Source organism: Jaculus jaculus, chromosome X (assembly GCF_020740685.1).
Source record: "Jaculus jaculus isolate mJacJac1 chromosome X, mJacJac1.mat.Y.cur, whole genome shotgun sequence".
Classification (NCBI taxonomy): Eukaryota; Metazoa; Chordata; class Mammalia; order Rodentia; family Dipodidae; genus Jaculus; species Jaculus jaculus.
The window spans coordinates 104,973,889-104,986,849 of NC_059125.1; the positions used below are offsets into that span (position 1 = coordinate 104,973,889).

At 36.1% G+C, this 12,961-nt stretch overlaps 1 protein-coding gene across 9 annotated transcripts in view; it reads left to right on the top strand.

Annotated features, from left to right (window-relative positions):
- Positions 1 to 11,289, top strand: part of Pak3 (p21 (RAC1) activated kinase 3) — a 268,737-nt gene extending 257,448 nt beyond the window's left edge. For all 9 annotated transcript variants that reach the window (XM_045140431.1, XM_045140432.1, XM_004659125.2 and 6 more), the window contains 2 exons: positions 930 to 1,067; positions 4,748 to 11,289. In XM_045140431.1, the coding sequence (XP_044996366.1) occupies positions 930 to 1,067; positions 4,748 to 4,837 (228 nt within the window). In that variant the 3' untranslated portion in view covers positions 4,838 to 11,289. The remainder of the gene's footprint in view (positions 1 to 929; positions 1,068 to 4,747) is intronic.
- Positions 11,290 to 12,961: the final 1,672 nt, after the last annotated feature.

A 12,961-nucleotide genomic window follows, 5' to 3' on the forward strand; every position in this document is an offset into this window, starting at 1 on the left:
TGGATCTCTAGTGTCTGTTACAATGTCTAGTATACACAAAATGCTGTACAATTGTTTGCTCAAGGGAGGCATCAGAAATAGACAACATTTTTGGCTACTAAAACCTTCAAAGAGGAGTTTATATTTAAGATTTAATCACAGCCTTGGGTCTAGCACCTGACCATGATTCTATCAGCATACCAGGTTTGACATTTTTCTCGATGTTAGCCTTACACAACAAATATCTCAAAGATGTGTGATAATTATTAGCAACGTGTTTTTACCATAGGATGCATCATTGACTAGTACCAAGACCACTAATACCAGCTTATTCTGTATCTCCTTTCATTACAGGTAAAATTTCATGGAAAATCTTATTAAAATCAATAGGGCTATAGCTGTCATAAAACTATTTGATTCCTTGGGCCCTACCATGCACTGCTATCTTCTGGATCTTTGCATTTCTCTAATTTTATAATCTTGTCTCTCAATCCACAGTCTACTCAAAATATTCTTCAATTAAGTTCAGTGCTTAGTAATTACATTCAGTTTTCCACTGTGCCTTCCTAAGGTTACACTCAGAACATCATGTAAGGATGTTCATGTTCCTCAACTCTTCGGTGTCACAGGTTGAATGGCAATGATTCTGTTTAATTACCTAGATGCTTAATCACACATCCATTGTGAATTTGTACTGGCTTAACCTTTAACTTTACAATCTTTGTTCAAGTGCTTTGGGTATAGGCCACTTCATTGTCACATCAGTAACAGCCAAGTCTAGTACATTCCAAATGTTATAGAAACTTTGCATGCATGTACATATCATTCTTTGAAATGGAATTTTTAAGAGCTAGAGTGTAAACCATAAGAAAATTAACTTGTGTTTTCTATGCTAACTCCTGATTTTATTATGCATATGCTAAATAGACTTTATTTTTTTTTCACTATAGGCATTATATCTGATAGCCACTAATGGTACTCCAGAGCTCCAGAATCCTGAGAGACTGTCGGCTGTATTCCGTGACTTTTTAAATCGCTGTCTTGAGATGGATGTGGATAGGCGGGGATCTGCCAAGGAGCTTTTGCAGGTGAAAATAAAATAGGACAGTTACAAAGACAGGCTTACTATGTTGAGCTTTTCCATGTCAATGTGTGACAGTAAGAGAGTGCTGTCAAGAGATATGTAGAATTAGGCTATTACCTGTTGATTTTAGAACACAGGCACATAAGTACAGGCATGCATCAAATACAAGATTGATTGATAATATTGCCTTTCTTCTGAGAAATTGGCAGTTTATGTTTCTCTTTTGTTCTCCCTGGAATCTTATTTTGCAAGGAAAAAAAAAACAATGTGACCCTCTGGTGTTGCTGTTTTTTGTTCTAAACTTTACTTGTGCCCCTGGATGTTGTATGCAGGTGCTCTTGGCCGGAGGTAATTCTCTACATAACTATGCAATTATTTCCATGGCATTTGCTACTCTAATGCTTTACTGGTCAAAGCCCCTTTGCTTGTGATGCCAAATGGCAGGCACCTGCTTGCCTGGGTGAGTACCATCCAGTGGTGAGTGCCTCTGTAACCATTTGTCCTTTTCATGGCCCTCAGGGATTAGTATATATGATAATAATTAGGACCTGTTATTTCCTAACTCCTTTGCACACATTTCCTCCTTCAGTTCTTACAGTTCTGCAGTGTAGATGTTATTATTCTATTTTTTCAGTTGTAGAAACTCATGCAGCTATCGCATGGCAGTAGAGTGTTAATATGAACCCTGGAATACCTGACTTTGCACAGCATATCAAACACAAACCAATTTAGATTTAAAAATCAAAAAGATGAATTTGTTTGAGAAAGTAGCAAATGCACAGGATTACACACATAACTTTACCACTGGCCACAGTTCACTGGGGACATATATCACGATCTGTGACATCCAAGAATAATGCTTGCTTGTTCTCCCAGTGTCTACCAACACATAAGTTCATTAACTAAAAGGTAAAATATTTGGGCATGCAATGTTAAGGACAGATCTGCTGTGTTCCAGCCCATCTTCCATCCCAGAAAAAAAATTATGTTCCTGTTGCTTCCCAACTCCTGCTATATACAGATAGTAATATCCAGAAAACAAAAAATCACAACCCAGGCCATAGTAGAGCTTAACTTATTTGAAGCAACTGCAAAAGCTATACCATAACTGCTGCGTGAGTGTTTTAGAGGTTGTCATAGTGTCAAAATATCCAGTGTGAAATGATGCTTTGTCAATCATCTAGTTAATTCAGCCTCAAATTATGAGTGAAAAAACAGAAGTTCTGAGTGTTTCACTTCCCCATCTTCCCAAACCTTTCTAATCACCCAACATACACATGCTGATGTATATACACCATGCACCTTCTTCCAAGGATGCTGAAGATACAGGAGCAGTTAATGTACCCACACAGCCACACAGCTAAATAGACTACTGAATAAATTATAGATCCAATCCATCCCTTAATAACACTTTCATGTGAACTATTCTGATAACTGATGTAAAGCTACATTTTGCTTATAAATTGAATAATTTGTTGCTTTTTTTTCAATTATAAATCTAAACCCTAACCTGCATATCTCCTTAAGTCTATATCACTTCGTTCTCTGACTCTAGCCTATCACTACCTATTTGAGAGATTACAAAGGAGAGATGTGCACGACGTTCATGCCACTGGAAGGCTGGAGAAAAAGCAAAGGTCATGAACACTTGTGCACTTTTCTTTGTGACCTAAGACCATTCTTGGTTCATCAATGGCTATTTATTGAATGACTTTAGTTTGCAAAGCATAAGGGAAGTGTGACACAAACCTGGCAGAGGCATGTTTCCTATTCTCAAAACATTCAGTTTCCTTGGTTACTTGAAGAATAAAGTAAGCTCTCTAGAGATGCACAAAAACCAAGTGGATTTTCTAGTAAATTATGTTGTTGATTAGAGAAATATTCTGTAGACCAACTTAATCAGAAGACATCTGTAGAAAGGGCCGAGAAGAAGAACAAAGGTTCAGATTTAGGTGATTGAGCAAAAGAGGGGAAGATCCAGATATCAGGTGGAAGTATTATAGTACATCTAAAGGCATGCAGGTAAAATTGAAAGGAAGAATGTAGAAAGTGTGGCTGAATTTAAAAAGTTTATGTAAAGAAGCTGCATAAGACAATATGGGAAAAAGTCTTGAGCACCTAACACCAGGCTAAAGAGTTAGGAAGATAGAGAATCAGCAAAACCTGAAGGCATCAGAGGCACAGACTTCATGAAAAACACTGTTTAGAAAGAATAATCTGGCAATATACAGTAAGAATTAACAGCAGAATGCCAGGAATCATGATGCACTCCTGATATCCCAACACACTCAAGAGGTGGAGGCAAGAGTATCAGAAGAAATTAAAAGTCATCCTCGGCTACAATAGCAAGTTCAAGATCAGCCTGGGCTATGTAAGACCCTGTCTCAAAAAAAAAAAAAAGAAGAAGAAAGAAAGAAAGAAAAGAAAAGAAAAGAAAAGAACGAAATAATGAAAGAAAGAAAGAAAGAAAGAAAGAAAGAAAGAAAGAAAGAAAGAAAGAAAGAAAGAAAGAAAGAAAGAAGGACCAAAGAATTAGCAACCAGAAAAATGGAGGCTTAAAGACCAAAGTGTAATTAGAACAGTTTGGAATTAAAATTAATTGGGCTTGAAGTAGCAAAAGCAAGAGATAAATATAAGAGACATTGTAACGTGATAATGTGTTGCATAAGGAAGCACAAGAAAAATGTGACTTCAGGATACCAAACTAATATGACATTCAGTAAAAGGGCAAGTGCCACAGGGTACTATAATAGCCAACTAACTGTCCTTGGTCCTATATACTTTACAAAGGACTGCCATTTGCCCCCGTTTAACCATTATAACAAGCTGAGGTAAGAATTGAAATTAAATGTTTTGACTCAAATGCACTTGTTGCTTACATAATTAAAGAAGGACTCTGTTGGGGAGATGTTGAACCATAAAATGATAGTACATTCCAGAGGAAATATCCAACAAGCAATTAGAGTACAGGAGTTTAGGGATGACATCAAGTGACACCCTATACATTTGCAAGTCATCCCCATAAAGTTGATGACATGTAGAAACCATGGAGGAAATTCAATCTGTAAGAAATTAATTCGACAAAAGGAAAGCCAAGTTCTGGTATGTGAGAGATAGGAGGAGAAAGTAACCAGGCAAGAAGACGGAGAGGGAGTAGTGAGACCACATGCACAGGAAAAAGGCCCAAGGTACAATAATGTTACAGGTCCCCAAGAGGAGACCGTTTCAGAGAAGGAAAGGACATCTTGCACTGACTCCTGCAGGTGGGTCAAAAGAAAAGAGGCAGACACAGCTATTGGGTTAATCACTTAGGAAGCCATTGGTTTCAGAGTAAAACTGATTTCAGTCGTCAGTTGAAAACACTTTCTCAAGATGGACGACTTTTACAAATACATTCCTCAGTTAAAGAAAATTGAAAAAGTCAAACCATTACCAATTCAGTGAAATTCAGCAAGCACCCTAATCAAAAGTCTCTAGCTATAACGGTTTTCAAAGGCTCACTGAAATATCTTGGCAGGGGGTGGGGATCCAAAGGACAAAAGCTGCTAGGTTTTAAAGTTAAATGATAACTAATTGGGTGCTCAAAATACATTTTAATGAAAGAAGTGATACTTAAAAATGTAAAGTAATACACTAGTTGGAAATACAATTCTAGTAATTCTTCTTTTGTCTTTCCTTTTGCAGCATCCATTTTTAAAATTAGCCAAGCCTCTCTCCAGCCTGACTCCTCTGATTATCGCTGCAAAGGAAGCAATTAAGAACAGCAGCCGCTAGAACTGCAAGCCTTACCCCTCACCATCTCCTTCATAAGTAAGACTGAACTAAAACTCTGCTGCAGGAAACATGGAAGAAAAGACAGTCAAATGGGGTGGGGGTTCTTTAACTTTCAAATGAATAGAAACTTCTTATAAGCCTTTTTCCTACTCCCTCAGATTATGTAATTTATTTGTAAGCCTGAAATGCAGCCCACATAGGGCAGCAATGTCGAAGTGGCCATTAAGTGGTCACTTCTACCGTGAAGCGAAAGAGCCAGTAGTGAATCCCCTCATTTTGTGCATTCACTTTGAAGAAAAAAGATTTCTCAAAGATGCACACTCCCTCTTCATAGTGTTGTGTTTGTTCTTAAGTTAGAGAGTAGTCCCTCTTGCATTCGAACCTCCTTCAAAACCCTTACCCAATGTGATGTTTTTCACTTGCACTGTCATTAGATGTCCAGAAAAAAGATGTCAAAATGTTTTTTTAGAAAAAATAAGAAAAAAAACAAACAAAAACAAAACAAAAAACCAACAAACAAACAAAAAATAGAGCAAGTACTGTGTGAACATGTGTCCATGCCCTAATAGAGTTGCAATTTTTTATTCTTCTTCTATAGTGGTGGCTTGGTTTGTGTACCTATTTTTCTGCATTTGTATTGGAAAAAGTTTCTTTTAAGAATTTTTTCCAAAAGCAGAGAAGAATATGCGTTTTCAGGAGGGGCTTTAAAAATTGTGTATCTAAATAAAGCTCAAATGGTGAAATCCTGTCACATATTCACAAGGATGCTTGAAAGGTAGTTAGTTGATTTATCATGTAATCAACTGGTTAATCTTCTTGGTACCAGAAAAAGGACACACTGAGATTGTGGCATTCATCATGGGTGAGTCCAAGTCCTGAGCCTAGGATATCCTGAAAGAAGAAAGCATATTTAAACAAAAATGGGGCTTTCTCTGAGAGCCAAAAGGAAAATAAGATATGTGTATAATATAGAAATCCTTGTTTAGCATTAAGTAAATCAACATAAAGATAATGAATTTAATCCTCTCTTGTGCTTGTGGAACATATGCATTGCAAAGTAGGCATGTCACGAGGAAATAGAGCCATTAACCTACATTCTTTATGGTAAAAATTATTGATATTGACAGTTTCTAATGCTAGATTTAAAAAAAAAAGATCTAGAGAGCAGAGATATTAAAGATTCAGCTGTATAAGAAATAGGATGTTAGTAAAAGCAACATCACAATCAAAATTTGGCTCTAAACACATGTTTCTGTTTTCTCTATATTATCACCACTTTCCTTTTTAGAATATGATATATTTATACTTTGTTTCTTGGGTTTTAGATTTCAAAAGTCTGTTCACAAAGATCTTGTAATTCCCTAGTGAAAATAATTTTGATTTGAAATTACATATCCCAACAAATGCTAGTCCAAATGTTTTCCTTTTGTGGCTTGGGGAAAATTCCAAAACTTGACTATCATTTCACAATATATCTATTTTTTATAATTTCAATAGGTAATACTTCCTGACTCTTCTGAGAGTAGAAAAAAATCTGGAAGGTGTCTGCATAGAAAAGGATATACTTCTCTTTTGAGTGTATTGCCAGTTTTACAAATTCTAGAGTGTTGTTTCTCTAAACCTTTGCAATAAAAAAGGTTTCTTACTTTGTAGATATAAAGAATCTGAAGAGAACATGTCTACATTTAGCAAGAGGGCAAAAGAGTTCAATGATATAGGCCTCTCTCCAATGTGAGGTGCATCTGTCCACCCAACCATCCATTTATGTATCCATCCATTCATCCCTTAAAATTAAGCACTTTCTTTCTAGTACCTGTCATCAATATAATGCACATATTTATGTTTAGAAGATTACGCCAATTGTGGATTTACTATTTTCCTACATTATAAAATTAGGGAGGGGCTTTCCCCTTCCCTGAAAATATCCACAGTGGGTCAAAAAATGTGAAAAGAAAAAAATCAAACAATAATATTAATTTCAAGCTTAATATGTTATATTTTGTAGAGAGATTTCTGAGCCTAAAACTTTTAATGACACACTGCTCTCTAATGAGAGAAAGATGCTTTAATTTTGATTTTATTTAAAATTAAGATTTATTTTTAAATTTTCATTCATAATGCCAGAGAATCCAATGAAATACCTGGGATGCAAGTAAAATTCAATAGATTTATGACTATGCTCTCCCAGCATGGGAAGCCCTAGTCATCAGTTAGCATCCCTTGCATGTTGTAAAGGCCATTTGTTGTTGTTTTAAATGACCGTGGAGCAGTGGTCCTTCAGATCTCACTGCAGGCAGAGAAACAGCTGCTCTTTATGCTTTCAGTTTATTCCACTAATAGTGAGGAGCCAGGTACCTGCCTACAACCACATTGTACCACTATTTAATGAAAACATCCCTCTCGCAAATTTCTATTTATATTCATCTTCTGATAAGAATTGCTTCTAATGCCTCTTCCTTGTGTTGGAGAGATAACTATATTTAGATATAAATATTAGAGAGAAGCAGTTTCTCATGTCAAAATGATGCTTAAGGATTCACGTTTGGTATACTTGAACAACTTGAACCCCGGATGATTAATAGTATATTATACCCTCTTCTTGCATTTTCAAGCTCAACTTAACACAGGTGAGTCTGTCCAGATCATTAATGTTGCTAGAATTCCCTGAGATAGTTGAGGACACAATGTCAACAAATATTGATTCTAAAATGTCCTGAGATGGGAATAGGGCAGCGAGAAAGTGAGGGAAGGGTGAGAAGCACAGTAGAGATTATTTATTTAAGAAAGAATAGAACATTACTATTGTAGAAAGGATCCGGTGCGTTGTCATAATCCCATGAGGATTTTGGGATGACACAATCCCCTCAAATCAGTCACCATGTTGGGTAATGACTTCGTTCTTGTTGATCTCGTCTATGTGTCACTGTAAATATTTGTGCGTCCATGATCCATTTTGGCTACTGGATGGCCAAGTCACATGAAAAGATTTAAATCAAGTATTTATTCTTTAAGTGTATCATGCAGATTTCTTTCAGGCTTGTGAATTGCACCCCAATGTTGAGTTTAACCACCTAATTCTCAGATCTACCCCTCCCCTGTGAAGCACATTCCATTGCTAAAAGAAAAAGAAATTTAAAATTGCTTCCCATTGTCTGTATAACTGTTTTGATAGTTTGAGATGTTTGTCTATAAAGGATATTTCTCAGTTCAACGATCATGTAAATAATTATATTTCTTTGATCAATGGGTTGTTTATTTCTAGTAAGGCTGCCAGTTCTCAGAGAGATTCTCTAAAGTCACTTTTAAATAACAAACTGAAATTGCAAGCTATGTAAAAACAAATGTGCTTACGGACAAAGACTGGGAACACAAATTATTGAAATCAGTTGTTAGAGTGGTGGCATTATTTGGAGTTTTTCTTTCTGAATTTACTTTAATATTGTTACAATGTTACTTTGTAATGAGTAAACAACAGAAAGGGAACTGTAGAAACATAGAAAAGATGCCAGAAGCAGATGCCTTCTGGCAAGAGCCCAGAGCATGCAGGGCACAGTTATTTGCTACTTAAAATTACTCCATAGGCTTTATACTTGCCTGGACGCTGAGGTTTGCACACTCTCAGGTATGGCACATGCTTTTTTAGGAGACTATTATCTAAGTCCAAGCTCAGAAGATGTCACTACTAGAACTCCAGACACATTCTTCTGCTGTAAAACAGGCAGCCATGACTTTGGAATGACATTGAGGTATCCATTCTGGTTGCTTTAGATTGAATGGGTGACCATTTGATTGGTCCCTTTAACAATATTTCTTTCAGGTGCCACCTTTCTGGGTTGTTTAAACAGATTTTCCAGTTCAACTTTAGAGAAATAAAAAGATAAAATACCTAGCTCCCACCAGTTCCTTGTGCAACAAGATTTTATAACATTCAGAATGGATTTCTACTAATGACATATTGGCAGATCCCACTGATTTCAATATAAACTATGACATAATTAAAATCTATCTCTGAAAATCATTAAGGCAAACATATATGATTGTCTCTGCCAACATTCCATTCCAGTCCTGTTTGTTTTGGCTTGGGATGGTCTTCTTGTGCTTTGGTACTACAGAATTATAGGTTGTGTACAGTGATTGTGGTTTTTAAGAGAAAGGGAGACCAGCCACCAAAAGAGAGGAATTTCCTTCTAAATCGCCAAATAAATTTTGGGGGAGGACTTTAATCATGAGGTGGTGGCCTCATGTATGTTATTCCGTGTCAATAAAAGCATCCCTATGCCTAGAAAACTCAGATTTCTCATTAGCCATTCTCAATGTAAAAGTATGGAAGCCTTAACCCTTCCATTCCCAGGTTGAATCTTGTGATCCTTTTCTGAGCTATTTGCAGTTAATTTTCAGTTAAGCAAATGTATGGCCTGTAGTATAAACTAAGCATCTCGCAGTCTTGGAGCAAGATGACTGAAATTCAGCATCAATAAACTTAACAGTGGAATGGGCCTGGGGTTTTTGAATGACTTTAACACAAAATTATGGACATATATTTGCATGTGGATTTGGGAAGGAAATTAATGAGGCCTTGGAAATAATGGAAATGTTTTTCTTATGAAAGAATTTTTTATAAAAGATTTATTTCTACTATAATTTTCTGTTGGCTAACTATTATCTTATCACTCCATTTCTTATCCACACTCCTTAGTAAAGAAGTATTTCTAACATAGCTTCTCATGCATTGGGAATGTCTGTTTATTATGAACCAGTATCTCTCTGAATCTGCAAGTGTGGGAACCTCTTATGTGCACACATCTGGCTATATTAGACAACTCGTAGCATTTACTGCCACTTAATTTGGTTAAACATGCAAAACTAACTTACAGAATCTGATTAGTACAATTAGAATTTCCTTTAGAAACTTCCATCTGCTTAATGCTTTTCTGTGATATCAACATTAAAGCAGGCACCATGTTCACCTGATTCAGTACCTAAGAAGATTTGACAACAATACCAGAGAATGTGTAAGATGTGGATGTAATCCTTGTCTAAGAGGGACACCTGGATTCTAATATGGGCAACGCTGGGCAAATCACTTAACCTTGCCATGTCTATTTCTTCATCTATTTCTTCATCTACAAAAAAAAGGGTGTTGGACTAACTGCTCTCCAAGATCTTTCCAAAATCTCTAACATTATGTGGTATAATAGGTTGCCTTGCAAATTCAGTCTGCTAAAGTGATAGCAAATATCACATGATTAACCCTGTGTCTCTTATGCTGCTATTAAATGAACTATGTAAGATGGGAAAACTCAAGTAAATGAAGTGAGCAGCACTAGGGAATGTTGATAAAACTTATGGCAACCTTTCAATTTATTCACAGTTGTTTTGTTTTGTTTTGTTTTTGTTTTAATATCTTTTTTCTGCTGAGTGTTCCCAGTTTTCATTTACCATGAATTCTGTATGTAATGTCTGGTTTTCATTAAGCTGTGGCCAGTATTTGCTACTATAACATAAATGCACTTGTCACATTTGCTAGAATAGAACTGTATTTGAACCTCTCCTTTCCTATGAAACAGTGCTGGGTCTTAGAGAGTTAAAGCATAAATGGCACATGATGGCAGAACCCATGCATTTTAATGGCCAAGACAACAAAGACTGGACTCTATGTGGTCATCAGTTGCAGAGAAAGAAATGAAAAAACAGTAATTGCATGCTTTTAACATTAAGAAGTGTTGACAAATTGCTTGCTGAGAATCAAAGGTAACATTTCTCATGACGACTCTCACAGTGATTGGCTAATTATATGAGTAGATGTTGCAAAGAAGGTAAACTATAAGTTAGTTGATAGATGGTCCAAACTACCTGCCTACAGCAGAGTGCCAACCAGCCCTGAATGTAGAGTCCAATGTGTGTGCTTGTGTATGGTGTGCTTTATGGACCCGCATATACTATATTCATTGTAAGATCTTTCACCATTAATGGGTTGAGTTTTAAATCTCAATACATCAGCCAGTAGGAGCAAGATAGCAAGGGTACTTTTGTCTACTGAGATTGTACTCATAACATCCAGATAAAATAAGTTGAGGAGGATCTACATTTTCACTGTTTATCGGAGTTGCATCTCATTTGGCTGTGCATTACTTTTGTCAAAATGTGTTCTCTGTAAACCCATGTGTAGTGAAATTCTTCTGTAACTTTGGATTAAAGGTATTTATGGTCTTTTGTTTGTTTGATTTTTAAGTAAGTTATTTCTTTTGTAAACATGCTGGTGGTATGATTCCATTCATATGACCTCAGCATCCAATCTTTTTAAGTTTTTTTTTGATATTCTTATTTTAAATTGTGGTTGAAGCAATAGAAATTTGAAATATGGATTGTGCATGACTGTGTCTTGAGTGTAAAAAAATATTGCAGTTTGAAACTTGGACCTAAAGTATTGCAAATAAAAATGACAAACATCAGTGATCTGGTACTTCTCACTTCAGTTGCCTTCCCACTCCCATGCTGTCATTTGACCTCCTTCACAGTTTGGAGGGTCTCACAGGTATGAAGGTAATGAAATGCCTGGCCTTATGACAAATACAGGAGATGCCCTGCAGATTCTGCTACTAAATCACTCAAAGCCAGAGTCTCTAGCTGCCTTTATATAGAATAGCTCAGGGAGTTGAATGTGCACATTTGAGTCAGAGAAAAAGACAAATGAAGGAACATAGCGGAGAATTCATATGTAAAAAATATTTTTACTCTGAATATTTTTCTACTTAGAGCTTTTTTAAAACGCATACATTATCTGTATATTTTTTTGGTCATATATATTGTATCAAGATATAGGTATGCAGGGCAGCACAGAAAATATTCCAAACCAACGTTGCTAAGAATCTTCTTTCACTAACTCATGCCTTTAAAAACCTTTTATTGAAAAGTCTTACTGTGTATCAAGCACTATGACCGTTTCTCCTTAAAATAGCTTTTCTTTAAAAAAAATATATACATCTCGGGCTGGAGAGATGTCTTAGCCATTAAGGAATTTGTCTGCAAAGCCAAAGGACACAGGTTTCACTACCCAAGACCCACATAAGCCATATGCAAAAGGGGGTGCATGCATCTGGAGTTCATTTGCAGTGGCTGGAGGCCCCGAGTTCCCATTTTTTTTTATCTTTCTCTTTCTCCTCTCTCTCTCAAATAAATAAATAAAATAAAAATATATTTTTAAAAAATCTCTAGTTCCAAGCATCATGACTGAAACCTGTAATCTTAGCACTTCTGAGGCTGAGAGAAGGTGATTTCCATGAGTGTGAGGGCAGCATTGGCTAAATAGTGAGTTCTACTACAGACTGGGATACAAAATAAGACTGTCTTAGAAGAATAAAGAGAAAAAAAATCACTTCTCAATGTAGCTACATAACAGTGAAGTTCATTGAAAATTGCTAGATGCTCCTGCTACAGCCAAATTTGTCAAAGGCTCTCTTATATCCTCAAAACTTGAGACAAAAACATTATATTTAGAAAACTACAAGTTTATTCCACAAGTATTGCCTACATTGTGGGCCTAGTGTTTCTTTAGGAATGTGTGAATGTAATTTTATACCTTGGTCTAGGAAGATAACTCAATAGTGAAAAAAGAAAAAGATTTCCAGCCTAGGTTCAATTCCCTAACACCCATGTAAGGCCACTCATGAACCACACTCATTTGCAGCAGCAAAATACCAAGTCTCTCAAATAAGGTGGAATACAGGCAACAACTCTGACTTTCACATGTTTATACCAATCATACATGGCCATACACACTTTTTAATCGTTTACCTTTGTGTAAGTTAATGCACCCTGATACCATCTATGTTCCCTTTAAATGTTAATTGGTTGTTTTAGTGCACTGTAATTACATGCAGGCCTTATTTTATATTTTTTCATATACATTCCCACAAAATAACAGGCAAAACTGTAGTATCATTGAGGGCAAACATACAAGAGTTAAATGAGTTATCTGTTCTTACAGTTACATGCAGATGTGCAATAATTTCAACACAATTTATAGTAAGACAAGAAATAAACTATACTTGTCCTCCCTAATGTCATTTCAGAGGTCATACTAACAAGATAAGACACTGGCTGGTTATTTTTCACCACCCTACT